This window comes from Pezoporus wallicus, unplaced genomic scaffold (assembly GCF_028554395.1).
Source record: "Pezoporus wallicus isolate ANWC-B61680 ecotype Strahan unplaced genomic scaffold, APGP_CSIRO_Pwel_v1 contig_360, whole genome shotgun sequence".
NCBI lineage: Eukaryota > Metazoa > Chordata > Aves > Psittaciformes > Psittacidae > Pezoporus > Pezoporus wallicus.
The window spans coordinates 2,947,098-2,968,603 of NW_026640059.1; the positions used below are offsets into that span (position 1 = coordinate 2,947,098).

At 36.4% G+C, this 21,506-nt stretch overlaps 1 protein-coding gene across 1 annotated transcript in view; it reads right to left on the reverse strand.

The window, feature by feature from the left end:
- Nucleotides 1-21,506, reverse strand: part of CUL3 (cullin 3) — a 58,747-nt gene that overhangs the window by 975 nt on the left and 36,266 nt on the right. Inside the window, exons 5-15 of the mRNA XM_057417164.1 lie at nt 20,898-21,012; nt 19,283-19,511; nt 17,615-17,760; nt 14,651-14,827; nt 13,672-13,842; nt 12,131-12,238; nt 8,801-8,925; nt 8,383-8,479; nt 7,244-7,378; nt 2,429-2,615; nt 567-712 (exon numbers count right to left, since the gene is read on the reverse strand). Coding sequence (XP_057273147.1) covers nt 567-712; nt 2,429-2,615; nt 7,244-7,378; nt 8,383-8,479; nt 8,801-8,925; nt 12,131-12,238; nt 13,672-13,842; nt 14,651-14,827; nt 17,615-17,760; nt 19,283-19,511; nt 20,898-21,012 — 1,636 coding nt within the window. The remainder of the gene's footprint in view (nt 1-566; nt 713-2,428; nt 2,616-7,243; nt 7,379-8,382; nt 8,480-8,800; nt 8,926-12,130; nt 12,239-13,671; nt 13,843-14,650; nt 14,828-17,614; nt 17,761-19,282; nt 19,512-20,897; nt 21,013-21,506) is intronic.

The following is a 21,506-nucleotide window of genomic DNA, read 5'->3' on the forward strand; positions in this document are numbered from 1 at the left end:
CCCCATCACCTGCTTGATCATTTTTGGGTATGATTCAAGGAACTGAACCTCTACTGAGGCATGGTCACAACCTGAGAATCCTCTCAATTTCACAACCCTACAGGAGTTCAAGAATGGAAAACGTGTACTATTCCCAAAGATGCCAGAACTCGGGAGTTAAGAGCAGCAAGACTTTCTCTTTCCTAAGAGCTCAAAGGTCTCAAACCTGGACCCAACAGCCAGTAACAGCATCAAAGCATAAAATAATTCACGTTAAGTACAGAGGGTTTTGTTGCCAACTTATTTCAAAGAATTTGATAACACCACAACAGGACTAAAAGGAGGAAGTAAAATTAGATATACCCAGGAGTACATCCTAAACTGAAGGGTAAGGATTTAGATCTCTTCAGATACACAGAGTATCTGATACAGAGAGTAAGGAAAGGGTTGGGGGGAAGGGGAAAGGACAGATTAAACACATCTCTCAAAGCCCTTCAGGATCACACGAGAGCTGTATAACTTTCATGAATTAATATGAAAACCAAAAAGAATTCCCAAGCCCGTATCAAAACGGTGTATAAGTATACCTCTGCTACTAGCACATTGTGTTGCATCTTCTTTCTAGATTTCATTATCCGAACTATAGCAGCTTCTATCTCATGTTTTCTGTCATCATCTACTTTCTGCCTTGTTTCTTTCCTTTCTGGATCAGATTCTCCTTGTTTGGCAGCAACTTAAAGAAAAGAAAGAGAATGTAAAGCGTATTAGCAAAATTTAAATTGATTTCCTTGTGTGTTAGCTTTCACTATTTATTTCATCAAGTTATATTTTCCTGAGTTTTGACATTCTTAAACTTGTTCTTTTTGATGAAAAGCAGCCTTAAGAACATATAACACTTTTTGGCATATTTTGATAGCAACTGACAAGGTAACAATCTGTTGTTTTATTATTGCTATGTTAAAATTTGAACAGCATTCAAATCTGCTCACAGGCACCACCAACCCCCATGCTCCCATTATTTTTCTTTAATATAGCAAATAATACAGTAATTAAAATAGAAATGGATTAAAAGTTTACTTCACAAACTAGCTAAATACTTTAAAAGTCTGTCAGTCAGAGGAAACAGTCCAACTTTATCTTCTCCAAGTTATTTATATTCTTTGTATTCTGTTCTGCTCTTCTATTCATGTTTTATTTCTACCCTTATGTCTAGCTTTTCTTACCCTTTCACCCAAACATCATTATAACCAAGCCTTCCTCCAACACCGACACCACTATACCACTTCCCCCCCCCGCCCTTCTTCACCCCAAAGCCTCAAGTATTTTTCAATTTTCAAGAGATTCACATAAAAAGTCTTCTGTGTAAGACAGAAACATAAAATCACAAAATCAAGTTTTGCTCTAAAACTACCCTCAACCCCAAAACATATTCTCTATTCACAGACAATTTTGGAGCGGAAAATAAAAAGCAGAATTCCATTAGAGCTCCAGCAGTTGTCTCAGAATTTGCTTTAATTATGCCAGGGAAATGCCTTGGGCCTAGATCAGAGGATTCTCAACATCCTCATTTAGTTGCTGCTCACCTGCTCCCCAGAAAAATTCTCAAAACATGGCAAACGTCTTGATATCACAGCACCCTGCATGTGTGCGGAGAGACAGCCTAGCTCTCATGCAGAGGGATACATACAATGTCATGTATGTAGGTACTGTGTTTTACATGCGTACGTCCCTGCACACACTGTGCTGCACAAAAGCCCAGCAAGTTATACTACATGCAACAAACAGCATGTGAATTACCAATGTTGCACTTAAAACACTGCCAGTGATGCTATATACAGAGACCTGCAAAGTCAGAAAATATTTTTAGATGTACTAAAACTAAGAACTAACCTTCCAAAACACTCTATGAGGTGTACCCACACCAATGCTACAAATCAGAAATTATTTCCAGACTAAAGGTATCAATGTTACTTATGCAAAAGACAAGCCAACACTTCCATGAAGTGGTGTTGTACTGATGAGGTTCTATTTATTAAACCCAAATTATTGCCTAAAAACATTACAGCTACCTGGCACTTCGAAATGGCTGTTACACCATGGGCTGTAAAAACATCACTCAATTTCACAGCAGCAGAGCAACTTATAAGACAATTTTCCTATTCATGAATCAATCAGTACCATATTTTTAATTTTATTAAAATTTTAATTTTATTTCTTTCAACATTTCATTTTAATAGCTAATCGCAAATTCTGTAACGTAAAAGGCTTAACTATGACTTCCACACTTCTCTCAGTATTTAAATTTTCACTTTGATGCAACTAATCATCAACTAAAGAGATATATTACTTTATTTCTTTTACTTGGATGGATGTCAATCCTGCAAAAGATAATTTGTCATTTTAAGACAGTTTTGGGACTGCAAGACAGTAGAACATACAGCTCACTTACCCGTCTGAATCTTGACCCTGTGTAGTTTAGATGTGAACTGATCATTCACTGTGAATATATGACCATTTTCTATTTCTTTTGATTTAGGCTCTTTTGTGAGAACACGTTGCGTTGGTTTGCCACATGCAAGGGACTGTAGGGCTCTAACCAGTTCTCTTTCGGGGATATCAGTCTCTTGTTGAATTTCCTAAAGAAAAATATCTTAGTTAGTTTATGGCTATGGCAGGAGTAAGTACCATGTTTTGCACCGACAGCATTGATCGCTTAATGTCCACCTTCAAGCATACAAAATATTTCTGTGACAGTTGAAGGTCTTGAAAAGTTTGAATTCATTCAGTAGCAAAATGATCCACCTGGGTCAACATACTGACAGTGATTCTGTCATGTAAATAGTCACCATGAGCTGGAAACAGAAATTAATAACCAGCAGTTTCATTTCACTGCAATTTTTGAGAAGGCTGAAAGGATTTGTTCACTGTTTCCAACATTTGCTGAACAGTGAAACCTCACCTTCTAATTAACTCAGTAATGGAAACCATCCACAGTGTTCATGAGCATTCCTAAGAACTGTGTAAATGCATTTGCATTCAGCAACACTGTTGAAAATAAGATCTTGACAAAGGAGAGCCTATGTGTTAGGCAAGTCACCAGTGATCATGAATTAGTAAGCAAATTATACTGGGTGCAGAATGATGTGCAAGCACTTTCTAGGAATAAGGAAACTACTACTGCTTCCTGAAAACCTGTCTACTGAGCTCCCACTTATTAGAAGTTCATTTTAGCCTTACCTCTATTTTCTTCCTTTTTCTAGTTTGAGGAAACTGCAGACATATCCATTCAGACAAGGGACCTCTAGCAGCTAAAGATTAAACTACCAAATAGAAAAAATAAACCTCACAGACATGTAACTGTCCACATGAGCTGTCACTTTCTCAGCTTTGACACCTTCAGTTCTAAGAGCAATAAAACTCTTACACTGTCCCCATAACTTCCTAATTCTCATGGCACACAAGTCGAACTGATGACCTTCAGGCTAAAAGCAGCAGTAACAACTCCCAGTGATCAAAATGCTAAGATCTGTGAAGAACTATAAAAAAACTTGTTAAAAAGTTCTTTAAACACTGACCAGAAAAAAACCCCAGACTTTGGAGTACAACTAGTTTATATTAAATGATGTCATTTCTTGAGTACACTCAAGTTTTTTAAAATCAATCCAGAAAAAGATGCTACCCTTCTGTGGTCACCCACCATGGACAACATGCAATAAAAACAATCCGGATGTATTGGCACCTATTCAGACGCTGCAATTAACGACAGCGCATCTCAAACACAGCATCTCACTAGGCATCCTCATACTTTACCTATTAGCTAGTAACAAAATGTCTCTTCCCAAGCAGCACACAGAAAGTTACTGTTTCTTCACTTTACAGAATCATAGAATCAACTAGGTGGGAAAAGACCTTTAAGATGATCAAGTCCAACCATTCCCCCAGGACTGCCAAGGCCACCACTAAATCATATCACTGACGGCCTCATCTACACCTTGCTTTATTTGAAAACACAGCTGTCACCTTTGTCGCCTTCCCAAAATTTTTCCAGATCCAGCAAACAGTAGTATTAAAAAAAAACCCAAACCAAACAAAAAAACCCCACAACCTCAAACCCACAAACACCCAAACCCACTATAATCCTTTACATGGTCACAGCAAATATTCTTACTGAAACAGACTGATCAGCATAAATTTAACAAACCAAAGGCAACATTTAGATTTTAGGACTTGGGTGAAAGTAAAATCTTGAGGCTACAAATCAGATACAGCTTATTAACGACATGCATGTTTGCAAACTACATTTTTTTTATCAAGACTTAAAATGAATTCTTTCAAAACTAAATCACTTCTACAAGGAAATATATATATCCTGCTTTTGATGGAAGTGAAACAAAGAGCTAAAAAGGAATTCAAGGTTTTTTTATGCTAAACTTCACACTAACCACTATGTATTTCTGTTGTTTTTTTTTTTTACTTCACTCCACAGCATTCCAACTCAGCCACTAACGTATGTGAACCATTTGGGCTTCAGAATTTATAAGCTAGCATTAAAATAAGAACGACAGGAAGAATTGCACTGCAATATGCTGCCTCAGAAGAAGGCAAAAACTTCAAGTTGGATAAAAAAAGTGCATAATTATGAATGTAAATGGGGATAACAGATGTTCTTGTGCTCTCTTTTTCCTTTGGTCTGTAGCATATCACTTTTCCAAACATATTTTTATATAGGCCTTTGATATAACACTGAAAAATTTATACGTTTTATTCCTATCTCCAAAAATGCCTTAAAGACCACACTGGAGTCATGCACAAGAGCAGTACTGATTACCCAGTCTTAGTTCTAAAAATATTACCAGCTGAGCTTTATCTGGAGGCTACAAAAGAGACGATTCTAGGTATAAAACTGCCTCTGTCCAGTTCTACACAAGAAAAAAGCTTATTAGAAGGAAGATGTGTGGAAAGCAATCAGAAGGAAAACATGTCATTTTGTTGCAATGTTGAAAATTTAGTTTTTTTTTTTTTTATTTGCAGATTTCCACTTGTGTATCTTCCAAAGCAGAGATCAGCAAGAGAAAAGAGGTAAGGCAGTTTTGAACAGTAATCTTATTTTTGTAGAATTACGCAACAACTTGTACTACAGTCACATATGTATTTCTTTGTTAAACCTGAAGGAAGATCCAAAAATCTTCCCTTTTTTTATGTTATCATTAAAAATTGTCTATTTCACCTTTTAAAATATTGAGATGTATTGTAAGCTAACAGAAAAATATGCTAAGTATTAGATGAGACTTGATTAGAAGAAACTGAATTATTTGAAAATACTAGCATTCTTTGAAGGTTTACATGGAGTTCCTTTCTCTTAGATTCAGGTAGCATTAACTTAGAACTGTATGTCCACCAGTTCTTTTGCATATATAAAATGTTGCTGTACAGGAATACAACAAATATGTATATTTTTGTGAAGGAATTTTACTTTGCAACAATCCTTTAAGTAACTGTAGTATCTTATGCATTTCTGTATCATCATTATCCCATTTTTCTTGTAATCACATGGCTTAATGGCTATTAGGATTATTGTGAGGATCTTGTCAATTTTGCAGTTGGTAATCATACTGAGTGCAAAACAAAACAGCAAAGTGCTCAGCTGTGAAGGTAGCTTCAAATTAATCTGTTTAGCCGAGAATTTGCAGAAACACTTGTATATCAGACAGTTTTGTGCTGATACAAGTACATACCATGTCATCTCTCATGCTATGCTACTGTAAAAGCATTAATGTGATATGACAGAAAAATAACAGTTGCCCAGCACTCAGCAGTTTATCATGGTATTCAATAATCAATGAACAAAGATAAAATTCATTCTACTCTAAGTTCTCATAAGCTCTCCTGGCTGGAGTTAAACACAACTCCCACACACTTCACCAAAGAAACCAAACAAAACAAATATGCCTTCTTAATGTTTTAGTTACAGTGGGACACTAAGTGAGAGTTTAAGAACTTCCAAACCAGAAACAAACAAAGCATATATACTACCTAAAAGCACATGGACATATTTATCTATCATCTGGTCTTAAGTAAAACAAACTGTAATTTAGAGCACGTATTAAAAATTATACTTTTCACTGCTCTACCATGTCATTTTTTTCATATATGTGTAAGACTGTACTACTCATCAAGCCTACAATTTTGTGCAATAAGGTAGCCACCAGCCCAATTTCAACACCAAGAAAAAATGAGCTGTTAAGTCCCCCTCTTCTCCCTCCCACTGACTCCCCTTCTGTCCCCAAGAATTATGCAGAGAAAGCACTCAAAGCTGTAATGCTCCTACAACAGATTTCAGAATACACAAGACTTTTTTTGCTGTAAAATAATCTTTTTTTGAACTATGAGTAGCTTATTACAAGCCTCTTATCAAAACCTGCCTTCCTTAATCCCAACTGAGACTGTTTCAAAGAAACATCTTCATTAACAGGCTAGAAGTATGCCAATAAGCTGAAAACAAAATCCAAACAAAAAGGCAAATGATTACTATGCACAGCACAGTCAAAACTAGATGAAAAACCTGGAAAACCAGTCTGATTCAAATAGCACCCACACTGCTTTTCAAGGCTGCCAATGCTCTCTCAAACAGAAGGTAACATCTAAAGCAAAACTACTGACATTAAAATACAATGGTCAAACCTCATAGGCACAGGATCCTCCTCCACTCTGAAAGCCACCTTCATCATTGTCTATCAGCTGAGTGCTTCAACCTTTCCCAGTATTTCCCCTCAAGTCTCCTTGTTAAGAATCTATCTGGACCTTCTTTATTGTCTTGTCTGGCTCACCATGTCAGAGAAGGGATTAAATTTCTTTGATTCATCCTACAGCTAACTCCAACCTGCCAATTTAAGCACTTCAGTGTTTAAAAAGCCAAGGTACAAACACTCTTCCGCCCTTTAGCCTCTAAATCTAATTTCTCAAAGATAAAACGAGCAAATGGAGCCACCGTCTGCATTCCAACTTCAGCTTTTCTAAAGCTCTCTGGCCTAGGAATAACCACACTCACAATTCTTCAACATTCTGAAAACTCCTATCCCCAAATAATTCCCTCCCCTAGGACTGCTTCCCAGGTGCATTGCTAATGATCTGCTTCCTGTATTTATTGGTCTGATCCACATTCAAATAGAAGGAGACACAGCTGATCTTCAAAAGTCTATTCAAGAGGTCAAGAAAGTGCCTGAAACGGTTACTTAACATCATATGATAATACCACAATGCTTACCTCAAAGGTATATTTTTCTCTGTTGTTAAAGAGCATTAATATCGTCATCTGGAAAGTGGAGACTTGCAATATGTGCTTCCGTGTATTTGAGCCAGTTACTTGGGCACCTCCTACGCCAACCTCTGAGCCATCTTCCTGTTTTAAAATTCCAAAACTGCTATTAGATTATTCCCCACTGCAAAATATCTTACCTCACTACAGTGAATTTTTATGATGAAATATCTACCTAGGAGATCAGTGTACACAAGTGACAGAACAGCATACACCTGCCAGCATAACCACAATGTCTCTCCAGTAGCTTAGAATCACAGGGTGATTGAGGTTGGAGTCTTCTCTATAGGTTCCATGGTCCAGCCATCACTCAAAGTCAGGCTATCTAGAGCAGGATGCCCAGGGCTATGTCCACTCAAGCACTGAGCATCTCCAGGGACAGAGACTCTACCACCTCTCTGGCCCCTGTTCCATTACTTCAGTTCTCTTAGCTTTAAAATTATCAAGTAATACAATTTTAACACCCTTATAAAAGCATATTATTAACACTTTGTGCTATAATAATTTTTCATTCTGCGTTTCCTTCTACATTCCCAAGTATCACACCATTTCTAAAATGCTAAGCTAGAGGTGATGCTGGTCTAAATTACTAGCAAATCATTTTCTGGTATACATAAACATTAAGCATTAATACTTCTAGTAACTCTACTAAGATTCTTGAGTTTGAAAAAACTGTTGTCTACATTGCTAGCACTCTGCATATGAAAAGCAGGCTAAATTTGGGTTAAAAACACTTTTTCACACTAAAAAAATTGCAGAGAAACAAGTTTCATTTCACTTCTGACCAATTAACAGCCAAAAATCCCCCAAATACTCAACCACTGAGGTCCCTTCAAGATCAAAATTACTACTTTCCTACAAGGTAATGAAGAGATGATGCGGAGCGATGCATTCAAATTAGATTTCAAATTAGATTTGGACAAAACTGCTACAAAGGAAGAATCAGACTATAAAGCCTATGACGGGCATCTTTTTCGTGATACTATCAGTGGCTAAGCCTTCGTTTTATAAAATCCTGAAGTTATCACAAATGTGCATTTGCTTATTTTTAAAAAAGATGCAATATTTTCATAACCTTGATACTTTACCTTTTTAACAGGCCCATAGAAAGTGGCATTGAGATCTGCAGAACCCATATGGTGCTGGAGTGTCAGCTGTCGCCCACTATGTTTGGCTAAATAAAATCTGTAACATAATTGAATTGAAAACTTAATACATAGCTCATCTATCCAAGAGAAAATTGCTTTAAACAGTTACATAGGCTTTGACAGTAAGTTAGAAACTTCTAACTTTTGCTTTTTCAAAACATTAACTCTTGTTAGATTTCTACTTTAAGTAGTAGCACCCAAAAACCCAAGCCTCATAATGTGATTATTGCAGTCCCCAATTTTCGCATGAAGAGCGGCAGTATGCTAGCATGTCTTTAATGGTAAAATATATCTGTACGTTAAGTTTATAAAGTATCTTCTTAAAACCTCTACTGAAAAAATCTGTTTTAATAGATACCTTCTAAATATTTCAAAAGCATGTCTGGGAGCCGGAGGGATGTTGCACTTCGGTGTAGCTGACTGCGTAGGCCAGTACCCTGTTGTGAGGACCCGCACTGTAAGATCAACACCACCTAATGAGACCTAAGGATAATTGAAAAAAAACATACACTATTTTAAAACAGGACCATGTTTCATCATCTTTCTGTATCGGCATAGAATGTATAGAATTTTCACAGACTAAGAAAAATACAGACATATATCTATGCTTATTATTTTTTATGAAGCCAGACAAATGAATTCATCATTATCAGAATAAATGGTACAGCAAAAATCCTCCACATTATTTCCTTCTGGCATTTAGGAGTGCACAGAATTTAACAAAATAAATTCTTAATCAAGAATGAAATGTCTGTGATCATAAACAGAACTCGTAATACATATAACAATTCTTTCTAAACAGGTTTTTGACTGCATACAGTAAAGCCAGGTTACTAAAGGTATCTATTTCAAAGCAACTGTTCATAAATTTACTCTCTGCAATCAGAGAGTAATACTGAATATCTAACGTTAAACCATAGGGAGCTTTCCCTGCAATTTACCTCTGGACTGCAATGTAAACAGTTACTCACTTTCACAGACACAACCTAGGCACATTCCCTAAAGACAGCTATAACTATAAATATTTAGCACTCGTCAGGAAACATTCTACAGTTGAATTGCTGATCTATAAAGTATCTGTATTAGAAGGTGATAAACATCTGGCTATCAGCAAGGCACAATCCTTACTAGGTATCTTAGCTAAGCTGAATATTATTAAACTTAATTCAAGGAACACAAATTAAGCACAAGAAAACCCAAAGCATACTATATCCAACCTGTTATAAACCAACTACACAGAAATAGAGCATATTATATTTCAGTAGGTCAAAACTGTCATATGAACTCAGAAACTTTCACTATTAAATAGCAGAGTAGTACCTCCACGCACCGCATAGGAGTTTTTATACTGTGCCTGTTGAATGCCTGTGTGCATCAGCAATCTTGTGCCTAGGAAACTTCTGAAAAATCTAGAGAGACCGGTGACAGGCTACTCGTACAGAAACCCCTTTGACTGAATTTCATTAAGCTTTAAGAGGAACAATTTGTACAAGTATGTAAACACCTATGTAAAGATTGTTCTGTAGCCAACGTTACTGCTCTGCTTCTAATTTCTTATCACCGATGTCATGAGGCTCAGAAGAGAAATGCAAACAGGCATTCAGACACAAAAACCTAGTTCATCTGTGAATCACAAAAAAAAAAAGCTTCAACAGTTTTCTCCCCCCAGCCAAAGAGTAGGGAAAGGTCATCAATGCAGATAGAAAGCCACAGAAAACAACTTCATCTATAACCAAAACATCTTAATTAATATGGCAACTGTTTCCCAAATTTTTTTACCCTTAGACAGACCAGAAGACAGCATTAATTTAGAATGCCTCACCTCAATGAACGGAAACAGTTTATTTTAAAAGATGTCTTTTCAGCATAAAAATGATATGAACTAATGGAAAGTGTCCTGAAGTGATCTAATCTTTATATAACAAATGGATGTTTCAGGACTGCAGTTGCAGAAATTATTCATCATCTATAAGCTGGGACTTTGCCTGGTGCTGAACTTTCCATTTACTGACAGCAAACCAATCACCTGCACAGTCCTTGGCACTACCTGCATCTCAGGACATAGAATCCAGCAGGAGACTCTGCAGGTAGGATTATTTAGAGAAGAGCAGATGCCCAACTCCTCTAGGAGGCACCAGACACAGTCAAGGTACACAAATTGTTTAAAAAGGAGTAGAATAAACTACTTCATACAAAACACAGTACCACCAGCAAGTTATCAGTAACACAAAATTTCCAAAATCTTCCTGTTTGTATTTCCTCTCAAATATTGTTGACAGTAATAGAAATATATACATTTCCATCATAAGTAAGTACACCAGAAATTTCATTAGGTGGTCATGACTAGGCTGACCAAAGGCAACCAACCATCAGGCGAACTGCTGGTCCCTTGCCAAGAATAAGAAGAAGTTTCAAATAAGGCCTGGAAGAATATCTACTAACATTTTGAATTCATCTTATTAGCCATATGTAGCTACATTGAAGAAGACAGAGACATCATTTAGTAACTCAGTTTAAAACTGTCATGTGAAGCACATGAATCTTTTAACATATGCCCCACCATGTACAAGTCCCACATGGTACCTAAAAACAGGGCGTGCTCTAACAACCTTTTTCTTGAAAATAATATTTCAAGCATTTCAGAGAGAAAACATGATTAGCCTCTAAAGCAAAAAAGCAGTAAAGCTGCCTGTGCACCTTAATATACACCTATCCATATCCTCTACAACCTTTTCTGAAACTACATTAAGAACATCCTGTTCTTTCACTCATGATGATTCACAGCATATTGATGAGGAAGAATTCGGCTTACTGCTTCAAGACAGCAAAGATTTCAGACCACCCTGTACAACCAGGGACATGGGGCAGAGTACTTCCACAAACTTGCTGCTGGCATTCACATTCTTGAAACTGATTCAAACATGCTTGATAAGTGGACTTACTTACCTGCAGGGTAAAGGTCAGCGGCTGCTTATATATTATGAAGTGCTACTGAGTATCAGTATAGAAAAAGTGTGTTCAGAGCATGCAAACTGATCTCAAATATAAGCAATCTCTCCATTATGCAACATTCCGGAGGTCCACTTTTACAACAAGGTGTAACACTTCCGGATTGAACAATTATGTACATATTTGGTAATTTGAATAAAAGGGCAGGTCTGGTTTTCAGTAGCATCAGGACAGTTAAAAACGAGATGGTGTGTTTTCCAAATACCTGCAGCACGCAAGATTTTTCCTGTTGTTAGCATAAAATCCGTGTCGCAAGGAAGGCTACCTTTAAAGAATGAGAAAGGGAACACCGGTGGTGACACGGTGACAAGGCACAAGAGAGCGGGCGGGTGGGTACAGCCCGCCCCCTGCCGGCCGGCGACGGCACAGCCGCCCGGCACTGGGCCGGGGCCGGGGCTCCTGCTGCAGAGGCCCTCGCAAGAGCATGTAGATAGAGTGGAAGTTGAAACCGGATTTTACGGAACGAGATTGGCACCATTCCAGCTTCGAACTGACGTATGTATTTCGGGAAATAGTAACGAAGTTTGTAAGATAACGAACACAGTAATAAGTACAATTGGAGTGTGCTAACAAAATCCTTCTTCCCATGTGCAAACAAATTAAAAACCACAAGCCTTGATAAAAAGTCTACGGTTTGCACTGAAGTAAAAGGACAAGCACACAGACCACACACTCTTACCCCGGTTGCCTGAAGATGTTGCCTGAACTCATCCATCGTTGTGTTTGAGATGCTCATGTCTCTGAACATTCCTTCCAGTTTAGATGTGAACTGACATCCACATTCAGTCTAAAAATACAAAAATATCTTGTTGTGCCAGCACTAGGAATACAGAGCTTCTGTTAGTTTATAGTTAGCTTATAAATCTTACTAAAAATGATACTTTTTTGCATTTGATTACTGGGATTCCCTTTTGCTTTACTTCAGATCTTATCGTAAGTTTCATATTTCATATAAGGATCTGACCCTACATGTAACGAAACCTGCTTTCCTTCTCTTTTCTCCAGTATTGGATTTCTGATTTATTTTTAGCTGCCTACCTCATCTTATTAAAAGAAAAAAACTAAACCTTATCAGACCGAGGCACACACTCTCACCTGCTTTTGAGCATGATACTATAAAAGGGAAAGAAACTTTCTTTGTGTAAGGAAAAAACCTGTTGTCCCCCAAGTGTATCATTTTAAGAGTTTACTGCAGATTACCAGGTGAGATTACTACACCTTTTGTGAATATGTTTACACATACATGTACTAACACATGCATTTCAGTTATGCCTACAAGACTTTGTTTCTAACACATACTTAGGTGTCTACGGCAAAGGAAAAGTATATTAACTTGAGCATCCTAAACACTCTGCGTAAGAAAACGGATGGCCCATATCACAAATGTATCCCCTGCACTTCTAAATCACCAGGCTAGAAGAGGTAGAGAGGTAACTGAAGGAATTAGTACTGATAATTTGTAATTAATACTGATAATTTGGAGTAATCTGATGCAATCAGGCTTTGCTCACTGACAGAATACAAAGACCAAAAATGAGGATCAGTAAAGTTTGACCTTAAGATTAAATCACTCTGGTTTGGAAGTTAACTAGACATTTATCATGCCACTTAGGAAGAAGCCACACTAGAAGGTGCTTCAAGGACTGTTCACATTTAGGCTTTACTTTTTTTTCTCCATCTCTTGGCGTATTTAATCAGTAAATGGAAGCAACTAAGGGAAACATGTTTCCACCCACCAATATGAAGATTTTGTATTTCCGTGATCTATCTCAAACTACTTAAACAAAAAGGAATTGAGTCTTATCATCAGTCTGTAGATGGAAGCAACTAAAAAACCAACTGTGCATGCAATAGAAAATTCTACTGTGAATAACAGAAAACCTAGGATAAAGCACATCCTTGTCTTCAAATCCAGTTACTAGATAAACAGGAGTTATCCTCTAATTTGGAAAGTCTTAAACTGTGAAAAATACTAGCCTTGTTTTCCAAGATTGTGCTCGCATCACAGGTGCTTTCCTATTTTCTTCCTTTTTTTTTTTTCCACAAAATTATTCACAAAAGCCTTTAATATTTTCTGCTGGGGCTTTAAAAAATCAAACCTGTACTTAATAGCAATCAAGATGTATGTTATCTACATATCCCTGATGTAAAACCAAAAGAAACTGTATTTATGGGGGGGGGGGGGGGAAATCAAGTAAAATTATGCAGATACTGTCTTACCTTTAATTTAGATATCATATTTTTCTCAGAGTCATCTGAAACACTCTTGTTTGTGAGAAGTCTTCTTGCCAAGTGCTGTTTGTAATAGCGTTCAAAAACATCTTTCTCTTGCATAAACCTAAACAAAACCATTGCCTTATCCAATATAGTTTCTACTTCTTGCTCTGTTAGCTGTAAAAGAAAGAATTTTCTCATTTAAATCTTCCAGCACAAGTGTCTTATACAACCTAAAGTAATTCACAGCAAGCATATGGTCTAGCAGTAGCATATAAAGAAGCCCACAAAACTCATCCAACATATAAACGAGCCAAAAGAACAGTGCACAAAGTCAGAGTGGAGAAGAAGATAAGAGCTAAAATGGATGGAAAAGCAATTGTGAGGCAGAGGGAAAATGACAGAAGGGTTTAATGTCTGAATAAATACAGTAAAAGCTCCTGGGTGAGTTTTTAAGTATTTTAAAAAAACAAGCACAGATGGAATGCAGCATTGTAAGTATGGAAAGTCAGCTAAGAATGAAAGATTTTATATGTTAAGACTCATTTGCAAAGCCTATCTAGTGCCACAACAAATAAAATGACTACTTATTTTATAAATAAGTACAATTTGATAACTTGATTGCGAAAGCATAAGATGCATATAATAATATTCAGCTTTATTCAAAGCCACTGAAGCCTCAGCTGAACCATCCTATCCAGCTCCAGGTGCCATACCTCACAAAATTTCATGAAAGAAGCTATGAAGTAAGATTGAAGAACACAGTTGTACTTAAGAAAGAAGAGACAGGTAATAATCCTCTGCTATACAAAAGACCTTACATTTCTATCTAAAGTTTTATGAGATCATATTGTGTTACATATACTTTAAGGCAGTATTGCCAGTTATCTTAATGCAAAATTAATTCTTCAGAAAGGAGCTTATTTTAATTTCATCCACGTTTCCGTGACAAAGAGCATAATCTTTTAATTTAATTTATACTTACTCCCTTGACTCCCTTTTTCAGCTTATCATCAATAAATAATGAGAGGTACTCAGGAGACCTAGAATTGAGGTTGAGGAAGTACTCAAAGTCACCCGCAATAGTCTGTTTGAAGAGTCGATCATTATTGAAAGATTCTTGCAGAAAGCGGTCAAACCTACTCTTCAAATCCAGTAAACCCTTTAAAAAAAAAGGGAAAAAAACATTTTCAGTGATGTGATGTCATAAGTTATAGAAAAGAGCACATCTACAATCAGAGATTCTGCAAAGCTCTCTATGTTTGGCATAGAAGCAATTTTCAGATAAGCTGGCTAACATACTGGTGTCAAATACTCAAGCAGTTTGCCTTAACAAGCTACTCAAAGATTAAGGAAGTTTTTTATTACCCTTGTTAAACAGGCTGATTTTATTTTTAAATCCACAACTTAAAAGAGGTATTTGTTATATTTGTTGGAGTAATTTGTTGGAATAATGTTGACAAAGTCACTATCATAAATTCAGGATGCAGGAAAGCTGGGGCTAGGCACCCATTAACTACATCCCTAGGGCTACTTAAACAAGTTTGAGAAAACACATTGCAACAACAGGCCCAATCTTGCAGGCTTTTTCCCCCTCTAATTTCAATCTAAGGACACCACATTATTTAGTCACATGTTTCTCTACTGATCTTTAAGAGTCACTGTGAACATACAGAAGTTAGATACAAGCAATAGCTCTCCAGTTATCAGTGTGAAGTTCACAGGCCTAAAGTACTTCCTCTGAGCTAAATTTATTAGATCCTTAACATAATTTTTACAGTTTGCACCATCTTCACCCAGAATTAAAACAACTGAGTACAGAAGGGGGAAGCATCTTAAAATCACCTGAGCACCTTGCTAACTATATATGTGATATGCACAGGGTTTAGACATAACTAAGACAGTATGGAGGAGGGCAGGAATTTCACTTGAGAGTTAAATTTATCATGGGTAACAAGTGCCCACAAAAACTGTTCACCTTAAATGCTCTTAAAATCCTCAGTTTCTTAAGTAGTTTATATGTGGTTACTTGAAGCCATTCAAGAACTACTTAAAGAAGTAGTAATGTTTCTTAGGAACTCACCGTCTCACTTAAAAGGAATGATCTTTAGGCAGGCTAATTAATGCATATTAGAAATTTTAAATTCAAAGTAAATCTCACTATCTTTCTGTTAACCAAGGTTAGCTTATGTCTCCCCTCCAGGAGTACACCATCTGAACAACCTGGTGTTAAACAGGAGAAACTGTTACTACCTTAAATTACAGCAGCACTTCAACATCCCTTCAAATTATTATAAGTTTTAAATCTAATCCCCTGGCAATGGTTTTGCAATCATCTTGCCAATTACGCTCAGCGTTTGGCGATGTCATGAAGCAGAAGCAGTGCTGGACTCTTATGAAGTTTTTTCCTTGATGGCATACTGTAGCTTCCTTGTCTGTCGTCTTACTGCTGTTTAAGTCCTTGAAAGATTCAGATGAACGCGGCTGAGTGAGGTTTCTCAATTCGCAGGTGTTTTTCTATTCTTCCATTGTCCCAAAGGTAGTGAAGGATAAACCTGTTTGGGGGGTGGTGGGGGTGGTGGGGTGGTTCAGCTGTAATAATGTATCAATCTCTTCCCTAGGGCATCTTCATGAGGTGGTTGGGGTACATACTAATGGGCTGAGAGGATGAGCTCTGCCAAAGCCCACATGTTATAGCTCTAAGTCTCCTTCAGCTTCATTATCCCATTCGCTTTTGTAGCACGAAAAAAATCGATAGCATCTTTAGAATTTTTAACTCATTCTCAGTTAAATTTTTAATGATATTCCTCTTTTAGGTTCATCAGGATGTAAAAGGAGTGTAAATTACTTCAAAGTAATCCAGACACTTATTCTCCACATCATTTGCCTTTTTTTTTTTTAATCATACCATCACAAAAAGCATAACAGTCCTTAATCATTAAGCCGAATAAATTTCGAAGGGTGTTCTCTCTTCTTTTTAACAATCTTTGGAGAGGTGATTCTTGTCTAAGCTTGGTAAGAAGTTTGCTTCAGCATTGCCAGAAAATTAATAATCCAATCAACAATCTTTTTACACTCAACTGGCTTCTTCTAATAGTAACCAGTTCTAGCAAAGTTACTGATTTCAAACAAAGCAGTAGAGGTGATAGGCATACAGCATTAAATGTTTCTCATGAAGAACAGACACAAGGACTTCAACTACACATTTAAAAGTAAAATCTTAAAAGTTTAATGAATGAACATTTTTCCATTAAGTATAAAACATCTTTCAGCTATAAAAACATCTCCTTAAAGTTCAGTGACCTCTAAAGATTTTAATGCACAAATTTAAAACCATCTTCTCAGAGACAATGGGAGAAAAAAAGACAACAAACACTCCTGAAGCGTATCTTGTGATGTTGATAAGTTAATGGCACACATCACTTCTAGTGAGAGAACAAGAATGAACACTTAGGTCTTTCAACATGCAGAAGTGTTCTGTTCTCAGGGAGATTGAGAATTAACCAAGCAATTAGTTTTGATTTATATCACATTCACCTCTCAGTTACTCTTGCCACGAATTGATGTCACGTGATTTTTGTCTCAAACATTGATAGCTATTGTTACATAAAATTAAATAAAATGGACACTACAAAGCAATTTGGAAGCACACATGTAAGTCACTCGAAGCAAATATCATTTAGGATAATCCAAGAAGTTCTCAGCAATTAGGTAATTAGCCTGAACGTCATTTAATAAAAGCAGTTACGAAAAAGCACGAAAACTGATGGTGCACTTTTCAAGTAACTTAAGTAAAAAAGGCGTTCTAAACATGTCTGAGAATTCAGAAGCAAACTTATAGCTTATTAGAAAGAATCCCTTTTGAATCAATATTAAGCTTTACCTTATCAATCACATAAGTTAACTGTGGGAAAGACAGAAGAAAAGAAAGGTAAAATAAGTTAACTACCTGAATGTAGTCGACTGGATTCTTTCCTTCGCCCTCTTCAGAAACTAGTGCTTTGCCTTGCTCTCTCAGGTATGAGCTCATGCACTCACACATTGTCTTCAGACCATTTGGCACACGGCTAAACAACTTGTACATACAAGCAAGGTCTGGAAACAAGGGTAAGATATTATGCAGGACACAGCAATAAAAGTTCAGCCACTTGAACCACAAAAAGTACCCCAAAACACCTCAGGCACTAGAATCTTCTTTCCTTCACTCCTGACAACATGTTGACCACAACAGTCACAAATTCAACCTAAAGACTGCATTCAGTTATTCCAGGTTGTCTGCAGCAAGGAATGTGTTATTGCTGATACCCAGGCCAGCAGATGTCTATGCTTGTACTAAAGGATAGCACACTTCAAGCTTCAGTAATACTATGTTTTCAAGTGGTATGTAAGAATGTAGCTTCCAAGATTAGAAGTCGAATACCATATTAAAAGTTGTTTCAAAAATCTAAGGTAAAGCAAACAGATGCTTGTATCTGTATTAAAAGCAAAAACTGGTAAAAATTTGAGTTTAATTAATATTTGTCTTCAAGTCAGCCATATAATTTTACACTACTTTGTTTCATCTGTCTAATATCATGAGAAGTTATGTTAAACACAACTTTGCAAAAGAGAATTATCCTTGTGCATTTATGTGAAATCTTGTCTTCACAACGCAACAAGTATTTTCTCTCAAGTATTTAACTAAATCAAACCAAGGTCATAAAAGTTAAACTAATCCCTCTAAATTAAAAATACCATTCAATATCCTTGTACCTTTGCCCTGAAGGCTATCTTAACTAGATATTAAAGAAAAAAAACGCTAAGTATAGTATCATCACTTTCCTTTTCAATATAGTAATTTTTTCTTACAGCCAAGAAATTTGCTCACTCTGTCACTCTATCACTTTGTGAAGCTGCTTTAATGAACAAAGGCCATTAATCTAAGCAGCAAGTCTGTTCCCCATTCTCAGGGCTTTAGCGTGAGCACCAGTTTCTAAATATAGATACTACAATCACTTTCTTCATTTGCTGCTTTAGAAACTTATGCTCTATTTTTTTCCATAGTAACTTTCATTCAGTCATTCTGTCCCACATTAACCTCTATCAGGAAAATCAAACCAAGCCAAGTCCTTCTTTTTCAACCACTTCAATAAGCTGCTTCATACCCTTTAAAAACAGCCAACTTTTTCTCTGCAGCAAAGCCCCTTCCCCAAGAATTGGTCCCACAATACTTCTATTAAGTAAGTCATTTACACTAGTACTTTTTAAATAACTGCCTATGGGCCAAAAAACTTCCATGCATTTTGACAGCTACATTCTAGAGGAATGAAAGTAATAAAATGGCTCATGGAAAACCGGTAACAAAACCTATTACCATAAATTTGTACTTTTCTTAAGAGATAGCTGGCTTACCAAAAATGTACCTGTGTCTGGAACGAAACAGAAACAGGTTATACATATGGACTGTGTTTTAAGAGCCCTCCAACTCTCTGAAGTAAGATTCTCAGATATTTATGAAACAGAGCCACCAAAGTGTTTTTACAGTTATACAGGAACACAACTTTTAAGTTTGACTTATCCTAAGTTTAAAAGCAATAAGAAGTATCGTATTTCTGTCTCACACACGATGCAGTCTTACCTTCTGTCTTCCCATTTTTCAGCATATGAACAAGCCCAGAGTTCTCCATTTCCACTATCGTTTTCATATGCTTCGAAATAAGCTCCCTCTCAACAACTTTCACAATTGGTTCTTCTGTTGATTTATCCAGACAGTGCATCACCCGTTCTATTTCTTCATTAATTCTAGCTTCTACTTTCTTTATATATACAGAAGCACTGTTTTCAGCTAAAAATTTCTGACTTTCCATCTGCAATTAACATAAATTAATACTTTAGACTTCTTTTTAAAAGCAGAAAAGGAAATGTACTATTTATTTCAGATCAGCATTTATAAACAAGTTGAAATCAAACAGCATGCCGAAGAAATGAGATCATCATACCCCCAAGATTTACATACATGTTTATCACATAATAAAGGTTCTGTTACCCTGTGTTGCATACACAAGGGGGTACATGCAATATGAACACAGTATTTTTCATAATAAAACAATTTAAGCCAACTTAGCTTCCAGTTACCAACTACAGTTTTAGCTACATGTCCGAAGAAAACAGAAGGATGGGGAGAGGGAAAAGGCAAAAAATTCCTTTCAAATACCAGTTTATGGCATATTTATGAGTAGTGAGGATCAACAGTTCTCATTTTCATTAGTGACAATGCTGAGAACATTATTCCATATCAAACCGTTTTTATCCATACTGGTCAACATAGTCTTTCAGAGGAAAGATAACTTTTTCCAAAGCAGAGCTAAAAAATAAAGCTTAAATAAAAGTAATCATGTTCATTGTAGGGGGAGGTTGGACTACATGACCTCTGAAGGCCCCTTCCAAACTATTCTATGATTCTCTTCATTTTATGCAGCACTAAAGAAAAACAGAATATAATGACTTCTAAATCACTGTGTAACATATGTTTCCGATTACCAAATAAATCTTGAGATCAGAGGATATGACAGTAGATCCTGCATAAGAATTGGGAGTCTGAAAAACCATCTTATCTAGATATCTTTTAACATGCTTTTACAATTTCTATCAGTTTCCAACAATAGAGGAGCATGATCACACGCAACCACCATTCAACTGGCTTTTTCCTCCAAAACTATCTCACAAAAAATCCTCAAAAAATATTTAAAATGTGTTATTCAGTAGCTGGTCAACAAATGGACAGCCATCTGGATTAATTTCTCCATTCACTTCATTTTATTACAAAAAAAATGAACCCACAAATATAGAAACCATGAAGGAAACAAAGCTTCCTCAAAGGCAGTTTGGCAGGTAGTCTTCCCTTTCAATTCCCAGCCTGAAACAGTTTGAACCTTTCATGCCACTTGTGTTTCAAAAAGACTGTAGCCGCAATGCAGGGATAGACTAAGTTGCGTGAAATAGCCCAAAGCAGGCACAAGGTTGGCATGATAATGACTTTACATGTTATTGGCACAAGCAGGTCTGAACTATGTTCAAATTATGGTAATTCTGCAAAATTTGTATTACTTTTTCCAAAGTTTGTTATTTTTTTTCTCATTTCAATTAATGGTGATGGACATACTTATAAGCAGCAATTACTTAAAGTACAACCAATTCTCACAATTCCAGGAAGTTTTAACGACATTCCAAACAATATTACAACATTGCTGTACCTGAAAAAATTCTGCTGACATTTCCAAAAATGGAGCCTCAAAGTCTTCTTCATAGACTGACCTTCCTTCAAGACCTAGAATCATTAACATCTGGCAAGCATTTCTTATTGCGCCTCTGCCAAAAAGTAAGTTGTTAACAACTTGAGAAATCTACATGCTTGCAAGACAGAGTACATAGCAGAATAACAACTCAGAATAAAATACAAACTTCAGTCAAATATAATTAGAGAAAGGCCATCCTAAGTCTGTATGGTACATGTCAGGATTTCAAGAACATTACAGGAACAAGATTGGCTGGTTTTGTTCTAAACTAAGAAGCTGATGATGTTCATTAAATACTTTAAACACTGGGAAGCAGGTCTCAAGTTTTATTAACTTGGAAAACTATTAAGTATATTTCAACACACAAGAAAATAAGAAAAATATTACTTCAAAGAAAACTGCACACATAGGTTGGAATCGAGCAATTCAAAACAATTGCACAGATGGAAGGTACTGTGCAAAGTTTGGGGGTTTGGGTTGGTTGAAAAAAAAAACAAAAAACCCAACCATATAAAAAAAAAAAAAAAACAACAAAAAAACCAAACCCCACAACATATAAAAAAAGCC